The following is a 26,600-nucleotide window of genomic DNA, read 5'->3' as shown; positions in this document are numbered from 1 at the left end:
CATAAAATTTTTTTTTACAAATGCAGAGCATACATGAATTAATCAGATTCTTTTAATCATTGTATTTCTTATTTTGTATTAGTAAAACTGAACAGAGACAAATAAGAATTAGCCAGGAGGAGAGGGTGTAGTGGTAAGAGATGGTCCTGGTTGGCAGGACCACATTTCCCCAACTGTATGTGTGAGCAAAGAGGTAAGTAAAGACTACAGTCAGGCTGGACGTCTGACTCCTGTGAGAGGCAACAGGTAGAGGTGGGTTGTGGCAAAGACATGATTGTTGAGGGACTTCTAAGTTTTTGAGCAAGAAAATGAAATAATCTAATTTGAGTTCAAGTAGTAACACAATATAACAATATAAAGGATGAAATGAAAATGCTGCTTTAGGTTGTGGGTAGTTAATTTGAAACCCAGGTGAAATATAAAGCACACTTGAATCGAAGCAATTAGCATGTTTTTTTTAAAAATAAATACAGACTGCTTGGTTAACTGAATGTGATTTAACTTACTAATTTATGAGGTATATTATAAACTAACCCAGTAACTTTGGTTTAACCTTTTTGAAAGAGTCAGAGGCTGCGATTTCAGGTGTTTTTCAGCATATATACCTTTTCACCCTCACCCAAGGATGTTTACTAATTTTTACAGAGGAAGAAAGAGAGACAGAGAGACAGGAGGTAGGTTTTTGGGGAGAGAAACACTGATGTGAGAGGGGAACATCAATCAGTTACCTTCCACATGTGCCCTGACCAGGGTTCGAACCTGCATCCCAGGTGTGTGCTGTAACTGGAAATTGAACTGGCAACCTGTTGGTGTACAGGATGATGTTCCAACCAACCGAGCCAGCCAGCCAGCCAGCCAGCCAGGGTGCATATATACCTTTTTAAGCAATGTTATTTTTAATATATATCTATGTAATTTATTTCATGTCCTAGAGAAGATTGGAAATTTTGAAAAAGTGGATACTTTCCAGTTTGACATGAAAAATAATATGTATATGGTAAGAGTATTTTATTTTTCTTGCTTTGAAAATTGACAGATTCAGAAATAGTATCGTTTATACAAAGCAAAATAAATTCTGATGTCTGTCATTTCAATTTGAATTCTTACCACAAGGTAATCAAAATATAATCTTTGCTTTTACTCATGTGTAAATTTAGGTTTTGACAGAGGAATGAAAAATACTGCCTTTTTGAAAGACAAAATAAACTGCTCTATAATCGCACGATGCAGAAGAGCATGAGTAATTTGTAGATATAAAGTTGGTTCTAGAATCTATCCTCTGAGTAAATAATGAATTAATTTCTTTAACTGACAGGAAAATGTCAAAATTATTCTCTGAAACTGAATACAGACTGAAAATAAGCATCTATATTTTGCTCATGAAGTAGATAAAATTATTTTCATCATTTCATAGCAGTAGGTACATCAGTAAATACATATTTCATTTATTCATAGCTCATCTATAGTGGTTGGACTCTGTAAACCCATATCCCTCCAAATTCACTGTTCATAGGCCAACCGTACTTTAGATCTTTTTCTCAAGTGGCTTTTGAGCCACACTCACACCGACAACCTGAGCACCTCAAGACTTCTCAGACTTCGAAATATTACCAAGGGGAGTTGGTAATTTGACTAACTGGATGCCCTTTTAGTGAATAATTCAGCGTCATTGAAATACCTTAGGTTTAGTGTAGTTGAAGATGATGATTAATAGGGGGTTTTCAGAATCCCAAGAAGAAATTCTATAGAAATCTCAGGGTACCTCCATTTCTATAAGGCACTTCCCTTGAACCAAGCATTTACTCACCTTTGGGACATTGGTTTTGGGCTCAGGTCAAAATTCCCTAAACTTTCCTGAAGTTCCTCATATCTGACCAAAGTTGTTCTGAAGTATTTTTGATGGCTTTAAACACAAGCAACACTAAAGAACCGAGTAATGAGCGTATTGTTTCTCTTTCTTACTCTTCCACAACTAATGTGTGCTTCCGTACGTACAAGACTGTCAGTTCTCTCCTCTAAATAGCTTTCGTGATTCCCCTCCTGTTACTACTAACTTAGCAAAGCCTTTACTTCTTTTCCCTTGGGTTATATCCAATAGACTGTTAAGCAGGCCCAATTCGTTTTCACTGCCACAGTGGTACTTCTAAAAGATAAACCCATCATTTGTTTTTCCCTGCCTGAAATCCTTAATTCCCTGAGTAATGCTTCTCAACATTTGTTTTCGACTCTGGCCCACAGGATGGATGACTATTAGATGAAAGAAATATCCCTGGGAACATCTGGGCTTATGAGCACGTTGCAGCGTGCTGGCCTTACCGACATTCCATTCCAGCCTTCTCAACAGAGTACGTGGTAATGCAGCTGAGTGAGAATATCATATCAGAGGGCAAAACAAAGTGTATGGAATAGAAAAAGACATTCAAATTTTGCTCATTATTATTATTATTATTATTTTTATTGATTATGCCATTACATTTGCTCTATTCCCCCCCATTTCCCTCCACCTTGCATACCCCTCCCCCACCATTTCCCCCTTTAGTTCATGAACACGTGTCTCAAATTCTTTAGATTCTGTATTTCCCCTACTATTCTTACCCTCCCCCCTATCTATTTTCTATCTACTGTCTATGCTACTTATTTTCTGTACCTTCTCCCCCGTTCTCCTCCCACTCCCCTGTTGCTAACCCTCCATGTGATCTTCATTTCTATGGTTCTGCTCCTGATCTAGCTGTCCTCTTAGTTTGCTTTTGTTTTAGGTGTGGTTGTTACTAACTGTGAGTTTGCTGTCCTTTCACTGTTCATCTTTTTTATCTTCTTTTTTTAGGTAAGTCCCTTTAACATTTCATATAATAAGGGCTTGGTGATGATGAACTCCTTGAATTTGGTCTTATCTGAGAAGCACTTTATCTGTCCTTCCATTCTAAATGAAAACTTTGCTGGGTAGAGCAATCTTGGTTGTAGATCTTTGGTTTTCATGACTTGGAATACTTCTTTCCAGCCCCTTCTTGCCTGTAAGGTCTCTTTTGAGAAATCAGCTGACAGTCTGATGGGAAATCCTTTGTAGGTGACTGTCCCCTTAGCTCTTGCTGCTTCTAGGATTCTCTCCTTCATTTTAATCTTGGCTAATGTAATGATGATGTGCCTTGGTGTGTTCCTTCTTGGGTCCAACTTCTTTGGGACTCTCTGAGCTTCCTGGATTTCCTGGAAGTCTATTTCCTTTGCCAGATTGGGGAAATTTTCCTTTATTATTTGTTCAAATAAGTTTTCCACTTGTGGCTGTTCCTCTTTCCCTTCTGGTACCTCTATAATTCAGATGTTGGAACGTTTAAAGATGTCCTGGAGGTTCCTAAGCTTCTCCTCATTTTTCTGAATTCTTATTTCTTCATTCTTTTCTGTTTGATCATTTTCTTCTTCCTTCTGGTCCACTCCCTTGATTTGAGTCCCAATTTTCTTTGCATTACTATTGGTTTCCTTTGTATTACCATTCATTTCAATTCATTTAGCTTCCATATGTTTCTCTAATTTGTGACTAAAATCAACCAGTTCTGTAAGGATCCTGATAACCAGTGTTTTGAACTGTGCATCTGAAAGACTGGCTATTTCTTCATCACTTAGATCTATCGGTTCTGGGGCTCTGAGTTTTCCTAGAGCCATTTTTGGTCTATTCGTGCTGTTAAGTAAGCGGAGCGAAGCCTTAGTTGTTTACCAGGATGGGGTGACCCAGGTCGCTGGTTTGTGACGCTGTGTGTGGGGGCGGGGTCAGAGAGGGAGCAATGGTGGTCCTCTCTGCTGGCCTAGCCCCTCCAGTCACACCACTCACCCTGGGCTTGTTTACCCGAGCGGAATTGTGCGAGTCTGCTGCCCTGCACAGGCTTCCCTTCTCACTGGTTTCTCCGCAGGCAGATGAGCGACCCACCGACCGCAAACAGCCTGCTGCGCCTCTTCCCTGTGCGCTCCCGTAGCTAGCTTGCTCTGGACCAGCGCCTTCGGCTGCTTGCGCACCACCGGGGAATTTTTTCTTGCTAACCTGCTCCGATGCTGGCTTCGCTTCTCTTACCGGTTTAGCTGAGCATTTAGTTGTCTTTGGACTCCGTATTGTCGATTTTCCATGTGGCTTGGTTGTGTTTGTTGTTAAAAATAGTTGTTCTTAGATTTGGTTGTGCACAGAGGCAAGGTGGTTCCTCCTATGACTGAGACTAGGAATTGTGGAATTTAATCCTAATATTTTAGTGTAGTAAACAGTGTCTTTCATGACCTGGTCCTTTACTATCTCTTACTACCTCAGGTTTAATTTCTGTCTCCTGAACCTCTCTACCCCCACCATGACACACAGCAACACATACTCTAGCCCAAGGGATTTCTGTGGCATTGTTCATTCTGTGTCATCTGTTGGAAATTTCCCCTCTCCCCACCCACTTTACTTTTCCCATCTCATGATTCCATGTTAGGATCATGCTGGGCATCTATTCAGTATTTAAGTCTCAGCTGCATTGTCATCCTTCACATGGAGCTTTTTTCCCTTTCTGATGCCTCTAGTAGCATGGTGTTCTTTGGGCCAGGTCTGCGGGACATCCTACTAGAGCACCGATAGTAGTACATGAGCGGAAAATACCCACTTCTGTTAACAGATTTTTAAGAATAATGAGTCCTAGGAACTGGGCTTCCTTTGTTTTGTCAAGAGTGAATGTTCATGTGAAGGGTTGTGCAGACTTGGAGGTTGAACTGTTCTCATGTATAGAGTAAGAATATTTGGAAATACAGGAAACAATTTGGGAAGAGCTATGGCATGTAACAGGAGTGAACAGTGAAGTAGAGTTTCTGTCATTTCTTCCTGCTTCATAACTTGTTATTAATATTTGTTAAAAGAAATTGTATGTGGACTTTTTTTGTGCAGAAACTAGGGAAAATGATGAGTTATTTGGATTGATTCTGTGTTAAAAAAAAGAAGTAACGTGTAGCTTTAAAAGTTTGTATGGAGGGAAGGTGACAACCTAAGCTGTGGAGGATTTGAAGTCTGGGGAAGGCTTTGGACTTCATAGCACATACGCAAGGTATTTGACATGATCTTACGTGTGCAGTCCCCCCGCCCCCACCCACACACACATATTCTGGCTTGTGCTTCTTCCTGCTGCTTCATGGTTCTAAGTCACCAAAGCCATAGTTTGTGTGGTATCTTATTGGAGGTGCTAGATATGCTTTGAAGTAATTGATGACTTATTCTTTTCAAAGTTATTAGCAGATTGTTAGAATTTTGATAACACATTTCTTCACCAAATTAACTTGAAATTTAGGATAATATTACATACTGGCATCAGTTCTAGGTATTTCCTCTCAATATTTAAAATTCACACAACTGGAATTTAGATCTACATGAAATAATATTATGACCAGGTGTACAGTTCATGTGCAAGTTCCCAATTAAGTTACTTACGAGATAGTTCAGTTAAAGGGAATTATTTCCTAATCATCTGATCACAGTCTTAAACTCTCCCTCCTCTTATTACCTTCATATTTCAAATTGGATAGGATGATTGAAAAGGATGTCAGTATGTCACTGATCCAGAGATACCGTGATTGACATGGGTTTTAGAGAATGGGTCTTATGAATGGAAGATGAAAATGGAGAATTAAAAAGTTGGGGACTAAAAGTGCATCTGTGTAAAAAGAACACATTCAAGGGAAAAATTGAGATTATGTAGGAAATACAGAAAATATTTTAGTGAGTATTATACACTAGAATGTTATTTAATATCTTAAAAGATTTGAACCTTGAATTTAGTTCAGTAGCACAGCAAATGGTCTCAGTTCTTAACTCCAAGTATTTAATACACTGATAATGTATTTTTAGTCAAATTTTGGAATTGATGGATATAAGAAAGAATGAGCCCATTAGCTTGAAAAAAAATTGTATATGTGGTTATAATTGTCGGTCACACTAACTGTGGTTTTATAGAATTTAAATATTCTGGGTCTTATACTGAATAATTAGATAAGTTATTTCATGTTCTTAGGTAACATGATTTCTTATTTTATGCAGGTTTTTAGTTAATAATTTAAGGTACTTTATTTATTAATTGATTTTAGCTATACATATAATGGCTTATTTTGTTCCCTGTCAATTTATTCAGTATTCTTTGCAGAAAGTAAAAATAAGCAATTAATAGGTTGTGTAATAGGTTGTGCTACATACTATTATTAGTTTTGCTACTGTAAATGCAGTACATATACACAACTAACTAAAGGCGGAGGTAATATGTTATAAAAGCCTAAAAAGAATCGATGGAATTTAGAGGAAAGAGATAATCTTCAGGTGAAAAGCAGGAGAAAGTTCAAGGGAAGACTTCTTGGAAAAGTTTCATTTGAGGCAAAAATCTCATGTTTGATTAGATTTCGACAGGTGGAAATGTGTTGCTTGGACATCTCCTTTCTTCTGGAAGTTCTGCCTTATTCCTGAGGTAGTTTTATGGGCTGACATTATTAGTTCCTTTTTCTTTATATAATATTATTTCCAGTGTAATCTTTGTTATTAGAAAATAGTACTAAATACTTGGAATGAAGAGAACAAAACATCTATGAGATATGCTCTTATACATAATGGAAAAATATATATCTTACTATATATTATCATATATATTATATAATATATAGTACTTTATAATATAACATTTTATATAAAATGTCTCTAAGAAAGATTCTAGATAAAAATAAAGATATTCATAATTAAATATAAAAAACTTTATAGTTACGAAATAGTTCCAGCTAGTACAGTTTCTGTCATCTTTGATTATTTACACAAATATTCTCTATGAGCTAGATGGTTTAGAATTAATGATATAAAATGTAGATAAAAATAGAAAACAATAATTTTTACTTCTTCATATTATCTTTCCCCAAATAAATAATAGACTATACATAAAGGTGTTATTACACAATTTAATGATATTTTCAGAATTATTTCCTTTTCACTTAAACTATATATATATATATTTTTTTAATTTAATTTAATTATTTTTCAAGTACAGTTTTCTGTCTATTTTTCCCATCCCAGCCCACCCCGCCCCATGCTCCCCACCTATTTTTAAACAAATTTCTGAAAGTCGCCTCTCATGTTATGAAGTGATTCTCATGGAGAAATGCTCTACAGTACGGAATATATTCTAAAAGGCTTAACATCTTCCTCTGAGTGAAACACCAGCTAGATTTTGAATTATTTGGGCACCCCATTCATTAGTATGATTTGGTAGGAAAGACAGAACATGGGCATCGTCATGGCAAACCCCCTGCTCAGAGAGCGTGATCACATTACAGTCACTTCACCCTCAGACTGGACTACAGGCTTTTTCAGGAGCTGAGAGCACAGCATACATCCAAGAAGTCACAATAGTGTCCTCCCCCAAAGAGAAACACGTGACTCTGACCACAGTGTGACACCATTAGATGATACTCTACATAATCATTGCAGCTGAAAGAGAGGAACTTGTGTTTGTATTTAATCTTTCTGAAGCTTGGTTGTTTACTGTCCCGTGCTCACAAGACTAACCATACATCCCCCCACAACACTTTTTTTTCTTTATAGCTTTACAGTGTCTGCAAACCTTGTCCAATGGCAGAATAGCAAACAGGAGAGTCAGTTCCTGTTCTCAGGGGGATTACGCTGGTAAAAACTACCACTATGATAAGAAACCAGGGCACAGTGTGGTTTATGCTTGCTAAAAGTTCTACTGTTTTTATTTTCATCAACAATATGTGATTTAGAGACCTGAAATCACATTTAAATCTAATGATCCATGTCCCAAATAAAATGTGTGAATGTATTGTGCAAACCATGATGTCCTAGAGGTGAAGGAGGCACTGTACTGCTAACTATGTGTATAGAGACTTTGCAATTAAACGGCACCTTTATATTCTTTAATTAATTGGAAGTTATCACCAAGGGTGTATCAGGCAAGGTAAGTGTTCTTACTTCTATATTACATATCAGAATGATGACTCAATATTTATAAAGGCCATTGGCTTAACAATTGGCAGTACAGAATAACACTGCTCTGACTCTGAAACTGGTGCTTTCCAAGTATATCTTATCTCTGAATCCTCTTCCCTTCTACTCTGTTATTATCCTCATTTTTCAAAAATTAATGCTATTTTCACATTTGTTTATATTCCTTACAAACTAGTTAAAAAATCCTAATACACAAAATGTAACCTAAAGGAGATAAAACATATAATAACGTTTTTAAAAGGTTAAATGAAAAGCATATTCAGTGTAGGATCTAAGTGATTGCTCATACTCAGGGAGCACATGCAGCCCTGAGTTTTGCACTTGAAATACAGATTATGTGGGAATTTCATTTGTGAAGAATTGGATTTCATGGATCCTTTAATTTAGATAATAGTGCTGTATCGACTTATCATTTACATATAGCAAATACACAAATACGTGAATATAGCTCTGTTATTTGGGACATATGTACATACTGAGGTAACTGTCACTCAGATCAAGATACAGAATGTTCCAGGACCCCACAATGTTTCCTGTGTCCCTTCCCAGTCAGTCCCTGTCCCCTCCTTAGTGTCAGGCCACCAGTGTTCTGTCTCCCACATTAATTTATTCCAAATCCTTCACTATGCCAGTTTTTTGTGACTGCCTTACTTGTCACTCAACATTAATTAATTAATTTTTTATTGAATTTATTAGGGGTACATTGGTTAATAAAATTACATAGGTCGCAAGTGTATACTTATGTAGGTTTCAGGTGTACAGTTCTATAACACATCCTCTGTATATTGTATTGTGTGTTCACCACCCAAAGTCAAGTCTCCTTCCATCACCATTTATCCTTCTTTACCTTCGCTCACCTCCCTTTTTCTCTGGTAATCACTGTACTGTTGTCTGTGACTATGGAGTTTGGTTTGGTTTGGTTTGGTTTGGTTTCACCCCTTTGCCTTTCTCACCCAGCCTTTCCACCTCCCTGCCCCTCTGAGAGCTGCCAGTCTGTTTTTTGTATCTATGAGTCTGGATTTATAGAACAATTTCCGTAAACTGTTGCAGCGCTTAGATGGTGATCCTAAAATCTCAGCAAATTTCCTCTAACTTGCTATTTGTATAGAAGTAAGTAACCAGTGCTCTCATAGCACAGTACGCTATTTCACAAATAGAAATAGCCTCCTGGTGATTAAAAATTCTTAGCTTACATAACAGAAATCAATGAAAATGTTATCCAGTGAACTGTGTGTTCTTGAGATGTTAGTGGGGGAAATGGTCCCCTGTGCCTACCATTATATTCCCTTTTAGGCACTGAAAGACTGCTGTGGAAAATATCTTGATGCTCTACTCCCAACACATTCTACCTTTATAATAATGCTTGGTTTTAGCTGGCTTTACTGTTTTTCCACCCCCCTCTGAGTTAATATTAATGAAGCAAGAGAATATGATTTTTAAAGAAAAGCCTGTTTGTATCTCAGTAAAATCTTAGCTGGATAATTCTTAAAAAGTTGTGTGTGTATGTGTGTGTGTGTGTGTGTGTGTGTGTGTGTGTGTGTGTTTCTATATTAAAGGAAATTTAGCCCAGACAAAAGTTTTAGAATTTTGGAGTTAATATTCATAGATACATGACTAATAAATGTTACGGAGTTTGAGTAATGGCCAGTTTGTTTAGGGCATTTTTTGCCTTGAACAACAGTAAATAAATAAGTGTTCTGCACAGCATTTCTAGTCTAGTCAGTGAGTAAAGATGTACAAATCTGAAAAAATATGTATACCAAAGGAAAAATATGATGTCATGGTAAAGGCAGAAGGCAGTCATTATTAGAAGTTTTCTCTATAGATGTTGGTTATTTATTTAGCCATAATTTGGCTTGGTGATGAAGGAGGTAAAGAATTTAAGTAAGGTATCTAAGTTAACTTACAAAAAACTGAAATTCTTTTAAAATGTTTGAAGTATTTTAAGCTAATCTTTACATTTCTCAGGAGTACCTGGTTTTATAAGGGCATTGGATTTAATATAGTTACGCTTTTACTTATAAAAGTTGATTGATGTTCTGTTCATAGAGACTGATGTGATCTCCTTGTGTAGTACATATTTCAGAAGTCAACAAATATTTAGAAAGAAAAATAATTCAGAAAATGTTTATGTCATCAAATTATATGGCGAGGTGTCTCTCCTTTTACATTAATCTGCAATGTAGTCTATCAGCCATTTGTCAAAACAAACAAAAATACTGGGATAATCAGCCTTCCAAATGGGAAGTCCAGTCTTCTTATTTTATTCTTCAAAGTAATACTCAATTGTTCATTTTATACTTTGAAGCATTAGTAATGCACCTATAATTTTTCTAATATGTACAATCAAATACAATTCCACTTTCTGCCTTAAATTACATTTGGAATGTTTTTATAACATCTTTCTTCATTTAAAAAAATGTAGTAGCTGCAGAAATGAACAGAGTGTAAGTTAAAGCAGTGCTAGTATCTGTATAAGTTACAAAAATTGTGAACATAAGCCAAAGGGACTAAAATCCATCAACATTCATGTGGAGTCTTATGTTAAAGGCAGAATATCTGCCAAGTAAACATGTTGCATTGGAAAGGAATCATTTACGGGTTGCTGCCCACAAGACAGATGTCAGTCTCCTTTCTGGAAAGTGAGGGTTGATAGAAATGTTCCTTTGATAGACAGAACATTAAGAGGTTTATATGACACTGTAATATTTTAACTTTGGTATCCTTATAATTTAGTTTTTATTGAGGCTATAACTCACTGGCAAGTGTGTCCACATTCCACAGTGAGGGACAGGCCATCCAAATGGGGTTTGCAAAGAAAATTCTAGGAACCAGTTCTGCAACTTCTAGCCACTCACCAACATAGGGGAGTTGAAGAGGTTCTATTTAAAATTGTAGAAGAGACTTATTTGGGTAGAATAGATGTTGTGCTGTGAGACCTTCCTTCCTGCCATGAGAAGTGAGGTAAAAGGTGAAGGGTGGTGACAGCGTCCCCATGGAGGCCACCGGGGAACTGGATGTGTAGTCCTGGAGTTTGGGGAGCACAGTGGACTCACGCTGGAAAAAGGGTAAAGCCGAAATTACATGGACAACTAGCTGCTTTCAGTGAGGGGGGTGGCTTCACTGAGCAGTGCCTGAACTCGACGAGTTTATGGCACTTTCAGAGTTTGCTGGGACGTAGGACGTATGAGTGTTTGCTATGGACCACCTGACAGCTGCAAGTAGGAAGACTTAGTCATGTCATTTTCTTTTTGTAATCTGCCTCCAAATCTTCGTTCAAGAAGAGTAATAGAAACTCTGAGAACAGACTGACAAACTTCAGGAGAAGAGTATTGGCAGTGAGAGGTATTTAAAAAACCTACAGTGGCCTCAGAGAAACATCTTTTGTTGCCAGAGAGCATTAGTGCTGTGTGACTAAAATACCTGTTAAATAAAACCAAAGGCTTTGCCAAACTTTGGGAGCCTCAGTGAGACTGCTGTCAGGTGTGAGGTTCTGACCAAAGAAGGATCAAATGTGGGTCTTGCCCTCTTTATCAACACAGGTTTTTGAACAGAAGCTGGCAGGAGCAGGTGAGGGACAGAAACTTTAATTAAAAAGAAATGTTCAGAATTTTTACTTTGCACAAATGTAGACATAACTAATTTTTATAGACTTTTATGGGTAGATTGATTTATGAATACTTAATTAGCTGAAAGTAACACAGAAGTCATGAGCTCTTGTATAGACTGAATGTTTGGGTCCCCCCCGACTCATATGATGAAGCATAACAACTCTCCTCTCCTCCCTTCCAACCCTGCCCAGGCCCAGTGTGATGGTATTTGGAGGTGGAGCCTCTGGCAGGTGACTAGATTTAGATGGGGGCAGGAGGGAGGGGTCCCAGGATGGGATTAATCTGAAAATAGCTGAAAACATCCCTACCAAAAGATGTGCCATGATCAATTTTATACCTATGAATATGACAACTTAAATTCCTTGACAGAAAAAGTATCAAAACTCACTCAAAAAAATAACGTGAGCAGCCTGATATTTATTGAGAAAATTGGATTTATAGTTAGAAATATGTTAACAAAGGGAACTTCAGTTACATACTTTCACTGGGAATTTCTACAAAATATTCAAAGAATAAATAACTGACTGTCTTACAGAAAATAGAAAAGAACACTTTCTAACTTATTTTATGGAGCCAGAATAATATTGACATTATACCAAAATAATACCGACATTACAAGACAGTAAAAACAGTAACCCTTAAAAACATGGATATAAAAATGCCCAACCTAATATAAGAAATCCAGTGTAGCAATATATAAAAAAAAATGCAGCATGATGGACTGAGGATTACCCCAAGGATGCAAATTGATTTGACATTCAAAATCAGTCAGTTTATTTCATCATATTAATATATTTAAAAGAAAACTCATATGATCATTAAAATATGATAAACTTAACAAGTATAGCATTCATTTGTGTTAAAAACTCTCAGAAAAGTTGAAAGAGAAGGCAACTTTTAAAATCTGATTAAAGACAGCTATAAAACCTTTGCAACTATACTTAACTACACACCATTACACTTCATGGAGAAATATTGAATGTTTCTCCACCCCCCACCACTGCCCATCCCATACTGGGAAGAAAGCAAGGATTTTTTTTTTGTCATTACTTCTTCAACATTCTACTGAAGATCATGGTGCAATAAGGAAATTTAAAGAAATAAAAGACATATACAATAGGACACAGAAATGAAACAATGCTAACAATCATTAAAGAAAGACCTAAATGGATGGAGATATATACACCATTTTTATTGCAGCAAAACATCAGCATTTTGTGTAGCTTTGGACAATTTGATTCTAAAATACCTGTGGAAATACAAAGGACCTAGAAAGCTGCTAGAAAAGATTTGAAAAAGAAAAACAACATTAAAGGACTAATGCTAATTGATATTTAGAATGTTTATCAAGCCAAAGAGGGTAGAATTGACTAATATTCCAGAAAAATAGACCAATGGAATATAATGGAGACTCTAGCAATAGAGCTATATAAATACAGATGAATAATTTTTGACAAAGTTGTAAAAGCAATTTATTAGGGAAAATGGCTTTGCCAAGATATGGCTGTAAAAACTGTGTTTCTATATGAAAAAATTAAACTTGAACTATACCTCAAACTTTACATAAAAATTAATTCCAAATTGAGCATAGACTTATATAAAAATATGTGTGTAAAATATCTGAGAGAAAATATAGGACAAAATCTGCACAACTTTGGGTTAGCCAAATAATTTTTTGATGGCAACAAAAATATAATCTGCAAAGAAAAAAATCGATGAATTGGACTTTGTCAAAACTGAAAACTTCTGCTCTGTGAAAAATTCAGAGAATGAAAAGACAAGTCACTGAACTGGGGAAAAAATTGTAAATCCCATTTCTTGTGATGACCTTTTATCCAAAATATATCAAGGACAATTAAAAATAAAATCACCTGATTAAAAAAAATAGGTATTTTCGACACATTCTCAATTGAAGGGTAGTTAATAAGCATATGAAAAACTGTCAACGTCATTACGTAGAGAGACATGCAGAGTAAAACTGCAGTGGAATTACTACTGCAACATGCCGTTAGGTTGGAGTGCCGCTTTGTAGAGCCGCTTTGAAAAAACAGTTTGACAGTTACTTGTAAAGTGAAGCAGACCCTTACTGGCCGTCCTCCTTCTAGATATTGATCCAAAAGGAATGGAAACTTATCTTTACTCAAAAACCTTACCCGGAGTGTTCACTCCAGAAACATTTTTGTATTTTCTGAAAGTTAGAAACAATGCAAATGTTTTTCAGACTGAATGGGTAAACAAATTATGGTGTATCCGTACAAGAGAGTACTTATTCAGCAATACAAAGACAGAACTATTGATTCATTCAACAATGTGGATAAAGATTAAATGCATCTACTACTAAGTGAAAGGAGCCATATCCAAGAGTAATTTTTTCGTCTGTGATTCCATTTATGTGACAGTCAGGGAGAAGTAAAACTGTCGTGTGGAAAACAGGTCAACATATGCCAGGGCTTGAGGGTTGGGGTCACGGTTGACTGTAAACAGTAAGTATGGAAGAATCTTTGGATGATAGAAGTCTTCTATAAAGACATGTGGTATTAGATACAACACTTAAAACCCATACAACTATACACTAGAAAGAGCATATTTTACCACTCGTAATTTTAATTGAACAAAATCAGCTGCAATGTAGGGAGAACCCAACAGGGAATATAGATAGCAAACCAATTTGTCCAAATTATAACTGAACCACATTGAAGTGGTTTGGGAAAAGGGACATGCCGAACTTTGGAAAATAGTATCTGGCTGAATGGTGTAAAGCTAAAAGACGAAAAGAACCCAGTGTTTTCTTGTTGGTGAATTGTTTTTCACAGGGCTATGATTTAGCGGGTTTTAACCCACACATATGTAGGATTGAACAAATATGCACATATATTTTATATTTTGATAGTCATGGTTTTTATGGTATGAGAAGTTATAAATAGGAGGCTAAAATTTTGGTACTGGTAGGCTGAAGGTATCAATATGAAGATAGATGTGTGTGTTTGTGAGGGAATGGTAGGTAGACACATACATACAAATGTACATACATCCATACATACAGATATAAATATAGAATAGGTGTGTGCAGATATATGGGTTAATATATGAGCATAATTCTTGACTTCGTCATCTGAAAGAGCTATGAGCAGTTATTCCCCTGTAACACTGAGCACATCTAGCATCCAGATCTTGGTGTAAATATCACTTTTTAATTAAGGGAATCAGGATCCTTGGAGAAGTAGTTAATTCCAGGGAGGGCTGGGCCAGAGGAAAATATGGTAGAGAATTTACCACATTAAAGGGTTCACTACACCTGTTATAAAATTAGTTTCTCCATCAAATTCTAGACTGCACAAATTTTCTTTTGCATACTTTCTAAATCACAAACACAATGAAGAAAAAGGAAATGAACCTAGATCATAAAGGCACACTCCAGTATCTTTTAGGAGAGGCTGGCCCCCCTGTTTCTCATTGCTACATGTAGCCCTGTGATTCCAAGAAGTGTTATTTAAGACTTATTTCCCTCTGCTAAATAACTAGAACCATTTTCATGTCTGAAACATTTAAATTACTTCAAATCTGTATTACAAATAAAAAGGCCAAGTTCACTAAGTCATGAAATTAGGATCACTCAGCATCTTGAAGGAAGAGGTGACAAGTCCATACGCAGTCGCCCTCCTACTCCGTGTCTGGGAGGAAACAAAGTAAGCGCTGTAGGATAGTGACTCTGGAGGAGCTGCTGCCAGTCGTTAAGTTGTTAAAGGTTCGGTTGTAACTTTGGGTGCACAAAAAGTTCCCATTTCAAAACCAACAATTTACCCATCACTGAGGGTTCATAAATCTACCATTTTTGGCTTTGAAGGGACTACTACAGTCACTTCTGATATTACTTTTTTGTATACAGTCTACATGTTTGATTGTACACCTGGTAGTTAGTACAACAGATAATAAAATGTACCAGAAGGTATGTGTGTCCCAGGTACAAATGCCTCTATCTTTTAGTGCCTTTGTCTATTTTCTTACTCACCATTTAAAATAACGACATTTTGAAACTGGCAGCTAAGTGAAAACTTAGAAGAATGTGTACATACGTGTAATATTTCTAAAGAATTGAACAATGGCTCAAGATTACTGTTATAATGATGGCAACAATATAAAAATCATCTGACTATGAAATACAATATGAATCTTACATTTTTTAACACCGTTACTAATGCACATTACTTAGGACAATGTGCCTGCTGGGGTTAAAGCGCTTTTATATGACATTTGAAAAATATTTGTGCAATTATTAGAGATATGATGATAAAATACATTGAATTATCCTGTTGCTTAATTACAAACTGTGACAAAATAAAGATGTCAAGCCATTAATAGTAGCCTGTGAGTGAAGCTGATTCCACTGGATCCATAATAGGAGTACATAAAACACATTATCTTATGTACAATAGCCTATAATTACTTTTATGTTTTGTACATTATAGCTTGTCATGGTCTGTTAACTTTTTTTTCTGGTTCCTTTCAGCATAATTGCCAGAATGTCTGAAGGACATAAATAAAAGTGTAATTGAGAAAGAATATGTTCATAACTACATATTGTGCTAAGAGATGGGATGCAAGTAAAAAACAGGTCTTGAGAAATAGTCTTTTCTTCTAGAATACAATGGCTTCCGCATTTCTTCTTTCTCTCTTTTTCCCCTTTATTTTTATTGTTGACACTGTTACAGACGCCCTCATCTCCCCCCCTTTGCCCTCCTCCCAGCCTCCATCCCCCTTCCCTCTGGCCACCACCACACTCTTGTCTGTGTCCATGGATTTTATATACACACACACACACACACACACACACACACACACATGTTCTTTGGCTAATCCCTTCACCATCTTTCATCCAGTCCCCCTCCCCCATCCCCTATGACCTCTGTCCGTCTGTTCCATGTGTCCGTGCCTCTGTTTCTATTTTGTTCACTGGTTTATTTTGTTCATTAGATTCAACCTATAAGTGAGATCATATGGTATTTGTTTTCTCTGGCTGGCTAATTTTATTTCACCAGAACACAGACTCATATGTACTAGCTGTTTAAACTTGTAAAAGTGTTCTGTGATATTAAATCTTATGAGGAAGTCCAAGCAGGTACTGTGAATACCTTGCTCTTAGTTTAGGACCAAACCCTCTGAAAAACATTTGAGCCAATGCGGGGAGTAAAAAGCAGGTACATTTTTGATATTTAAAAAATTGCTCTTTTCTATGCCTCACCTGAGAGAGGCAGGTATACAACCTACAGCAATTTTGAGACTCCTTGGACACACTCTGAAAGAGGATGAGGCCAGGAGATTGACAGCATAAACGTGGAAGTACTTTAAGAAAATTCCTGTAGTTCTTTCCTTTTTGGTGACTCAGACTGAGTTCCTCCTGATTACATGGGGTCTCTGATAATAGAAGAAATCTATGGTAGGGAGAGGGTAGGGTGTTGGTCTAAGGAGGTGATACTACAGAATGAAAAATCGGCAAGTAATGCATTCTACATGTTGTCTTTCTGGTTTCTGCTCTCCACCTAATCCCAGAAATATATGACTCATTAAAGTAGCTGTGAGCTTTATTGCTTAAACATAGCTTATTAAGACTTTAACCTTGACATTTCAGAAAAATATATATAGTTTCTAAAATAAGTGATTTGTGATAATATAACTTTTTCTGTACTGTTAAACAAGTTGATCAATTAGAAAACATAAAATTGAAATATGATTAACCATATTTTTTTGTTGAGTTTTAAAACTTCCAATGTTATTTAAATTTGAAGAGGATTCTGGGCTTAACACCTTGCTTATTCAAATGAGTGCCATGCATTAATGTTAACAGTAGAAGTACAATGCCAAAATAACTTTTCATATAATTTTATAATCACGTGAAAATGCCTTGCATTTAAGGGAAGCTAACATATTCTAGAGGGGTATGTGAGAGAGGTGTGTTACCTTCCACAGGCCCTGTGTTCTGTGTACTATAAGCACTTTGGAAAATGCAAGTGATTCTGAAAATTTAAGCTTTATCATTGTTCTTGCTCTATGGTAAATACTCAAAGAGCCTGTAAATGAGAACCAAAAGCTTTCTCACATCTCCTCTTGAATGTTTCTACCTTCTAGTTTGTGACTTTCTCTAATTTCAGAATGACGTTGGCTCCTGTATGTCAATGGAATACGTGTTTTAGGAGTGCAGTTTTTGACAATCATATTTACTGTTTTCTGCGTAGTACATGGAAGTGAGAGCAAAGGTGGAAGCAGAGAGACTAAGTAGGAGGCTACTGTGCAAAGTTGGCAAATGATGGCGATGGTGGCTTGGACCAGGGTGGTTGCCATGGAAACGGTGAGAGGTGGGCAGATAATGAATATGTGGTGAAAGTAGAGTCAGGAGGTTTTGTTAATGGATCATTTGTAAGGCAGGAGGTAAAGAGGGGAATCAGAGATCAATCCTTTTTTAAAAACATTATTACCTTTTTTTTTTTTGCACGAACTAGTAAGAGGATGGGATTTCCACTCACTGTATTGACACCTAGTTCTATGAATTTGGGGTTCAGGCATAGATGCTAGGTTGAGATAGAAATTCAGAAAAGACTTGGAATACAGTGTAATTCAAACCATTATATTGGATACAGTGACCAAAGGAGTGGCTGTAAATAGGAAAGAGAAAAGTTTAAAGAGATTAGCTCTGGGACATTCCTGGCAAAGGAGACTGGGACTCAGCCCCCACTTGTATCTCTGAAGGTGAGAAATGGGAATTAGGCCTGGGGTTCAGGTGCAGGGAGGTCATTGCTTACCTTTATGAGTAGAACAGGTGGAAATCCAATTGGAGGGGATTCAGGGAGAATTGATGGAGAGAAATTAGATGTAATGAGTACAGTACGCTTTTGAGGAGTTTTGCCATAAAAAAAGAGATTTGGCAGTAAGTGTTGAGGAAAGTAGGATGATGAAATTTTTTAGTGAGGCAGTGCTAGTTATACAAATAAAGATCACTGAGTTTAAGAGAATATATTTATATTTCCTGTCAAAATGATATTGCACAAGTTTATTCATAAATTTCATGAATAATTACACATGTATATATATACAAATTAACATTAGTCATAGATACAAACTTAACGTCATCTCTACAAGCAGTTCCAGGGGTTCTGAACTAGAGTTCTGTCCAAATTTGGCACCGTTCCTTAAAAATGTTAATAGCGGCTCACCCTTTTAGAAAGGTGCTGTTTGTGCTTTAAGTCTTCATAGTGCTTTACTTGCCACTTCTCAAGAGACTCTTACATTATAGATGCTATTTTCACACCCATTTTACAGGTAGGAGAATTGAGACAAAGTATTAAGTAAATTGCCCTTAGTAATAATATGGATTCTATTGGGTAAACCCAGCTCTGACTATATGTTTACTACTTTACAGTCATGTTTGCCAGCCTTTACATTAAAAGCAATCTACGGCTAGTAGATTTATCTAAATTTAACAACTTGCTTATATAACACTTCAAGGAAAAAGTACATTTAATTTTTCCAGTTCAATATATATTAGTTCAAAAGAGGCTTTAGTAAGAGTTGAAGCCATAACCAGCATGAGTCACAACTTTTGTTGAATCAAAGTATGTAAAGTTCAGACATTGTGGTCCTGTGATAGTAAAAAGCAATCTAAAGTATGAGTAACCTTTTATTAATATTTGCTCAGTAAGTCATATTGCAGATAAACAGTCAAAGTCAGATTTCTCAGATGGATTTTTTTCCTCCCAAAAATACCTTTCAGTAGGAATAGCCTGCTTTAAAAAAATTTTTACCTACTCAACAGCCTCTGCTCCTGTGGGAGGTCTCCTCAGCCACGGTCCCTCCTGGATAGAATGCCCCGAATTTGTTCCTGATTTCCTGAGTGCTCTTCCTTCATGACACGTAATTCACCTCTGAGCACCAATGCAGGTATTCCATACCAGGTGGGCCAAAATGCAGAATGTCCTGTAGCCCACACTGGACATGGCCCAGGTTGCTGTTGCCTGACTTTGTTACTCTTGAGCCATTCTGGGGGCAAGTTTGTTAAGTAAGAGCATCTTTGTAAAGACACTGCTGCTAATTTTATATCTCATCATTAGGTTCACAAAATATGTATTTTTTGCTTCAAAATTGGAAGTCAGGATAATCATCATATTTAGGCACTTTTATCTCGTTTATTTTTGTGGGAGAAACGATCTTGGAATTTGGAAGGACTGTACTTCACCACTGCCTGGCTTTTCTGTCCTGGGAAAAGTATGTAAACTGCTCTAAGTCTCAGTGTATTCATGTGGGAAATGGAGGCAGTAAGACCTTCCTTGAAGGTTGTCAAGACTAAAAATATATGGAAAACCACTGAGCAGAATATCTGGTGTCTCCAAGAAGAATTTCCAAACCTTCCCATGCTAAGTGGTGTTCTTGTAAAAAGATTTGCTTAGACTATTAAGTTAGACAAGGTATGCAAAGCTCTGGATAGGAAGACACAGGATATTTCCATAATTGTTTCTCTACTTTAAGTATAATGTATAATGTTAAGTGTGGAATATGATACAAGTAGGTTACATTGCTTGTAATACTCCTATGATTAACACTCCTATCAGTTAATGAGTATGATAGAAATAGGAAAGTTGTCAACAGGACAGGTAAAGGAATAGGATTAAAGTTTAGTTAGAGGCAAAACAAAGGGCCTAATCAAATAAATGAAACTGTAGTAAATAAAATGCTGCTATACAAAAAACTGGGGATCAGCTGATGACTAACAGGAGAAAAATAGCCAACAATTTCATTAGAAGAACGGGACGTATACTTGAAAGAAGCATCTATTTTAGCTTGAGTTACAATCACATAGAGGTGCCTGGGTTTGGATCCTCACCTGGGTTTTTATTTATGGTTTTAACACTCTACAGTGCAGTTTTCTCCATCTAAGAGGGGTACTATCTTTCTGAATGGTGATTTATATCTGAGTAATTAATAAATCAAAACAGTTCCAGGCTTCCCATAATCATTTAATTAAATCTAGCTTTCAATAGAGAATCTTACAGTCAAGCACATGAGTAAAATACACTTATGAATCAAAGGTAAATTTATCTTCTTAGAGTAACTAACCCATTTAAACTGCCTTAATCATTGAGGGCCATCTAACTCCATGTTTCCAGAAAGTTACTTTAAAGCATTATGTATGCTTATTTCTTATGGAAATGTAACTGCTTTTTTAGGATTCTCGCCTCTTACTTGACTTTAAAATTTTTTCTATTTTAGTTTTGTAACAAAGTAATGAATTACATCGGTGGCTCTCAAAAGTGGTCATGCATATGTCAAGCATGTAAAGTCCAATGTCATACATTTAAATCAGAACTACTGAGTAGAGGGCCCAGGCCTCTATTTTTTTAACCAGCAGCCCAGTCGATGATTACACACATTATGATATGCAAACTTCTGCTTTCTTGCCTGTGCCAGGACAAGTTTTTTGTCTGAGGACACTGGACCCAAAATGGAGATTAATCAGAAGAATTTGCCCTCAAATATTGGTCTCTCTAATAACAAATTCTAACCACTTGGGCCATATGTCTTGAGATAATAAATAATTGCTTTAAAATATGCCCTGGCTGGTACAGCTCAGTGGATTGAGCATGGGCCTGCGAACCAGAGGATCGCGGTTGGATTCCCAGTCAGGGCACATGCCAGGGTTGCAGGCCACTTCCTGGCAGGGGACCCATGAGAGTCAATCATACATTGATGTTCTCTCCCTCTCTCTTTCCCTTCCCCTCTAAAGATAAAGAAATAAAATCTTTAAAAAATATGATAATACTGATTATGTAAAACCATTCTATCATCAAAACTTGCAGAAATAATACTTAAAACCCAAGAAATTTTTATCTGATATAGGTGACTAAAACAGTTAAAATGAATTTTAGTTATGTTCAAATGCAGCTCTTTAATCTCTGATATTTTTTATCTGTTTCAGAAGTACAGCAAATAATTATGTTTCTTTAAAAATCTTATCATTGCAACTTTTAATAATCCCTGGAATATCTTTTAAATATTCTCTACATGTTTTTTAAAAAAAATTAGTGTATACATGTTAATGTAAGATATAGCACAAAGAATATAATATTAATTATTTCCAAATAATTGTGCTTGAATAAGTATAAATGGAGAAAACTATGTGGCTTTTTACAAATTAAACAATTTACTGGCCTAAATTACCTAATACATTTTATTTCCCTGTACTGTAATGTAACTACCTCAAAATTAACAAAACAATAATGAGAAGTTTCAACTGCCAACAAGATCCTAAAATCTCAAGGTGAAATAAAGATTCTAAAGACAACACTCATGGAAAGTAGTCACATTTTAGGTCTCATCTAATATTGAATTGGAAAAACAAAATAAGTAAATTAAAATGTCCAGTAATCATTACTTTGTAAATAAGTAAATAATCTTGTTTTGTGTCAAAGTTTAACCAAGTGATTATGTTGTAATTTTTTTTGCATCAAGTAAAAAGCTTTCTGAAAGCATTTTTCATACAGATGTCTGAAAAAATTATCTATACATGCCACACTAAGGTATAACTACTGAGTAGGGGCCCAGGCCTCTATTTTTTAACCAGAAGCCCAGTCGATTGTTACACACATTAGAACATGCAAACTTCTGCTTTCGCATAATATGCGAAGGTCATGTGAATTGGGTATCTTTGCACACAGTGTATATTTAGATGAGTCAATGTCTGTGTCGGTTCTTCAAAGGTTTGTGGACCATTAGAGTAGTTGGATCAAAACAATTCAGACAAGGGAAAAAAAGGAAGTGACCAACCTGAGTTATATACTGCTTAAATTCCACAGACAATTATTTAAAAAGAAACTGTATTTTCTGGAGAGATCATGACTTTAAAAATGAACATTCATGTTTATTTTCAGCTTCCGATAACAAGAAATATGGAGGCAAGAAATGTCTTATTAGAATTTACAGTTACAATTCTAATTCTTACAGTTCGAATTATGAAAGGAAGTGTAACTAAATTGCATCTATGGAATAATATATTACTTCAATATTAGCATGGATTTGAGGTTTAATAATATTAACTTTGCTTAATAGTTATATTGATCCACTACTAATTAAAATTTTAATAAAATAAGTTAAAACACCAATATTCCGGTTGAAAATGTCAAGTACCACAAATGAAATTTTATGTTTTAAATCTCAAAAGACTAGAAAGTTTTACAGAAAAAGCTATTATACTTACATAGTCTCCACAAAACATTTTGGTTTAGTGGCCAACTTCAGAGTAGGTCAAGAGACTTTTAGAAGGTGATCAGCTGTATAGACTTGTTTTCCTGTGTAGCTAGAAAGAACTGATGTTCACTGTTCAGTCAAGTTTAAACATGTCTTCCTTTCACCCTGGTCTTTCAGGCAGGAAAATGCAGGGTCAATTCTGAATATAGCGTGTCTCGAGATACAGTATCTATACTGAGCTATCAGTCATAGGTGACTAGGCAGAATTATTGCACAAAATAAATAGAACCAGTAGCCTAACCCCTGGTCCTGTGTTGATTTAAGAAACATAAGTTAGCCAATCAATGAAAGAAGTATAATCTTTTGAAAAGCCAATGACTTATGGAAAAGGTCATTAATCACAAAGTTAATTATTTATTTTCTGGTTTGTCATTTTTAACATCCAGACTCTTTTAGGAATTTACACCTCTACCTTCATTTTTTAAATTGCTAGCTGTTCTGTGTGTCTGTAGCATTTTAAAAATATTTTTGATTATTGTATAGCTAGTTGTGTTAAAAAAATAGTATATTTAGGACAGAATTGACTAGCCAGAAATAAAAGTCTTTGAAGAAATTATATATTCACCATTATTTTCATACCTTCTATACACTTTATTTTAATACTTAACTTTATCACATTTTGAGGAAACATTTCAAAAATACTCTAAAGTCCCATATATTGTTTGGAAGTATCTGTCACCAAACATTTCATACATTATTCCAGAAATCAAAATAAATATATATTATATCACTTTATAGTCACTAATCATTGAGTGAATAGTACAGTGTTCATTTAGTCTCTAAAAACTGAAAATATTTGGAAGACAAATTAGAGATAAACATTTCTTCATTGAAAGAACAGAAAATTGCAATAGTAAGTATCCACTGATTAGCAGTCATAACTAAGACTGCTTCCTTCCATATAAATCTGGTGTTAAATATGAATTAAATTTATTAAGCAGGATATCTTCATGTAGTATATGTTATGAGTAGAAAAATATATGATTTCTGCAGCATTCAGTTCATAATAGGATTTGATGAACTTAACAATGGACTTGTTACTGTGAAAGATGTAAGGCATACCTGCTTTCAAAGAAGTTATCATCTAGTAAGTCAGGCATGTACATCTGCACCTGTGTGTTTCTATCTTTGTGAGTGTCTGAATCTGTGTATACACTTTAACAGCATAGTATTACCAAATGAATAGGTTACACTTATATGTTAAGGATTTAGAATTAAAAACAGAGGAAAAGGAGGTTTTGAACTAAAGCTATCTATTATTTTCTTTTTCACAATTCAAAGGTTGTGTGGTTTGTGGCTTTAATTATAGACTAAATGTGTCAACGTGAAATGAAAATTGTCAAAATAGTTGAGGCAAACATTTTCCTTAATATTATTGGATTTAATAATATGAGATTTGATTATGTTTCCTAATTTTCCTCCAGACAGTGATTACTTCGTGTTTATCTTTATTCACCTTTGTTTTAATGGCACTGACTCCCTGAACACCACACATTGCTTAAAACAACAAGCATGAGAAAGGAAGCTGTGAAAAGGACAAGTTTCTTTCAATTCCACAGTGCTCTTCTAAGTGTTTGCATTAGTTTTCCCTAAAGTTTTTTGAAAAACTGTGTACTTTAAAATTTTTTTGTAAAGGCTTCATAGAAATATTTTTATTCAAGATTAGATACTTGCAATTATTTTTTTTTTACTTTACTAAAAGCATCCAATGAAATCCGAATACCATACCAATACAGTACCCACATCATTCATCTAGAAAAACATACAATAAGCTCTTAGTTGACCGTTGAGTATTTTACATCATTTCTCTATCTCTCAGAATAGAAATTGCTATTCTTCCCTTATGTTTGAATTTCTTTTTGGAGAGTTCACCTTATCATTTACCATATTTTACTGTGTACAATGCACATATTTTTGCCCAAATTTTTAGGGAAAAATAAGAATGCGCATTATACATGGGTATAATAATTATGTACCATGGGTATACTAATGTGCAAAAAATGGCAAAATAGTAGGTGTACATTGTACATGGCAAAATATGGTATTTATAAATTATATGTATATATTTTATTCTGTAATTTTTTCTGGAAAGGTTCCCATTTTTAATTAAATCTGGAAATGGCTCTAGCTCTTTTCTAGTAATCTTTGTTATTTTCATAAACAACTTTAATACAAATTATCTGTGGTCAGCTGCATCCTCTTACAGTGTATTATTCAGTAAGTTTTGAAGATATGTTCCTTTTTCTGTGAAACTAAAATCACGATCAACACTCAGAACATTCTCATCACCCATATTGTAAGCCTTTCTCATAGTTGTTTCTCTCTCTCCATTCATCATTTCTCCCAATCACTCATCTGTTTTCTTCAACTGTAGGTTAGTTTACTTTACCTAGAACTTCATTTAAATGGAATTATATGATATGTACTTTTATATGTCTGGATTTTTTCAGCATAATACTTGTGAGATTCATTTATGTTGTATATATGAAATAGCGTTCGTTCCTTTTTTTAATAGTTCATTTTTATTCAATTTTTTCATCACCATTTATCCCCTTTATACTCTCTTCCAGCTCCACCCCTGCCCCTTCCCCCACTGCAGTCAACACACTGTTGTCCATGGTTTTTTTTCTTTTTTGTTCAAACCCTCCATCCCTCAACCCCTCCCCAAGCTGTCAGCCTGCTCTCTATTTATGTGTCTGTCTCTGTTTAGCTTGTTAGTTCAGTTTGTTCATTACATTCCACATATGAGTGAAATCATATGGTAGTTGTCTTTCACTGACTGGCTTATTTCACTTAGCATAATGTTCTCTAGGTTCATCCATGTTGTTGCAAAGAGTAAATTTTTTTTTGGCTGAGTAGTATATTATCATATAAATGTACCATAACTGTTTTATCTACTCATCTACTGATGGACACATTGGGATGCTTCCAAATCCTGGCTATCATAAATAATGCTGCAGTGAACATAAGGGTGCATATATTTTTTCAAATTAGTGTTTCAGGTTTCTTCAAATAAATTCCCAGAAGTGGAATTGCTGGGTCATTATGTAAAATTTATAAAGAATTTATAAAACTCAACATAAAAAAACAAACAATTCAAATAAAAAAATGGGCAAAGGACCTAAATAGAGATCTTTCCAGAGGACATACAGATGGTGAGTAGACATTTAAAAACATGCTTAACATCACTAATCAGCAGAGAAATGCAAATTAAAACCACAATGAGATATTGCCCCACACCTGTTAGAATGGCTATCATCAATAAGTCAGCAAACGAGTGTTGATGAGGGTGTGGAGAAAGGAGAACCTGTCTGCACTGTTGGTGGGAATGCAGACTGGTGAAGTCACTGTGAAAAGCAGTGTGGAGTTACCTGAAAAAACAAAAAGCAGAGTTCCTTTTATTGGTGAGTAATTCCATCAATATTGCATTGATATACTGCATATTATTTATACATTTTCCTGTTCATCTTTTATAAAGATGCTTTTATGGCAATACTTGATATTATAATTTTTAAAAATCATAGTCATCTAATTGTGCAGTTGTATCACATTGTGCTTCTAATTTGCAATTCCTTTGTAAATAAATAGAGTATCTTTTTATGCTAAATGGACATTTTTACATCTTCTTGTAGAAATTATTTAAATTCTTTATCTATTTTCCAGGTGAGTTGATGGTTTTAAGGAATCTTGTACACTCTAGA

General features: G+C 35.5%; 1 protein-coding gene across 1 annotated transcript in view; it reads right to left on the bottom strand.

Annotated features, from left to right (window-relative positions):
- The window catches only part of ANXA10 (annexin A10), a 68,514-nt gene extending 45,446 nt beyond the window's left edge, over positions 1 to 23,068 (bottom strand). The window contains exon 1 of the mRNA XM_037132756.2: positions 22,850 to 23,068. Coding sequence (XP_036988651.1) covers positions 22,850 to 22,867 — 18 coding nt within the window. The 5' untranslated portion in view covers positions 22,868 to 23,068. The remainder of the gene's footprint in view (positions 1 to 22,849) is intronic.
- Between the last annotated feature and the right edge of the window lie 3,532 nt (positions 23,069 to 26,600).

Source organism: Artibeus jamaicensis, unplaced genomic scaffold, assembly GCF_021234435.1.
Source record: "Artibeus jamaicensis isolate MK-2021 breed Jamaican fruit bat unplaced genomic scaffold, CSHL_Jam_final scaffold_537, whole genome shotgun sequence".
NCBI classification, from domain to species: Eukaryota; Metazoa; Chordata; class Mammalia; order Chiroptera; family Phyllostomidae; genus Artibeus; species Artibeus jamaicensis.
Note: the sequence above shows the minus strand (reverse complement) of the source record. Positions and strands in the feature narration are given on the sequence as shown.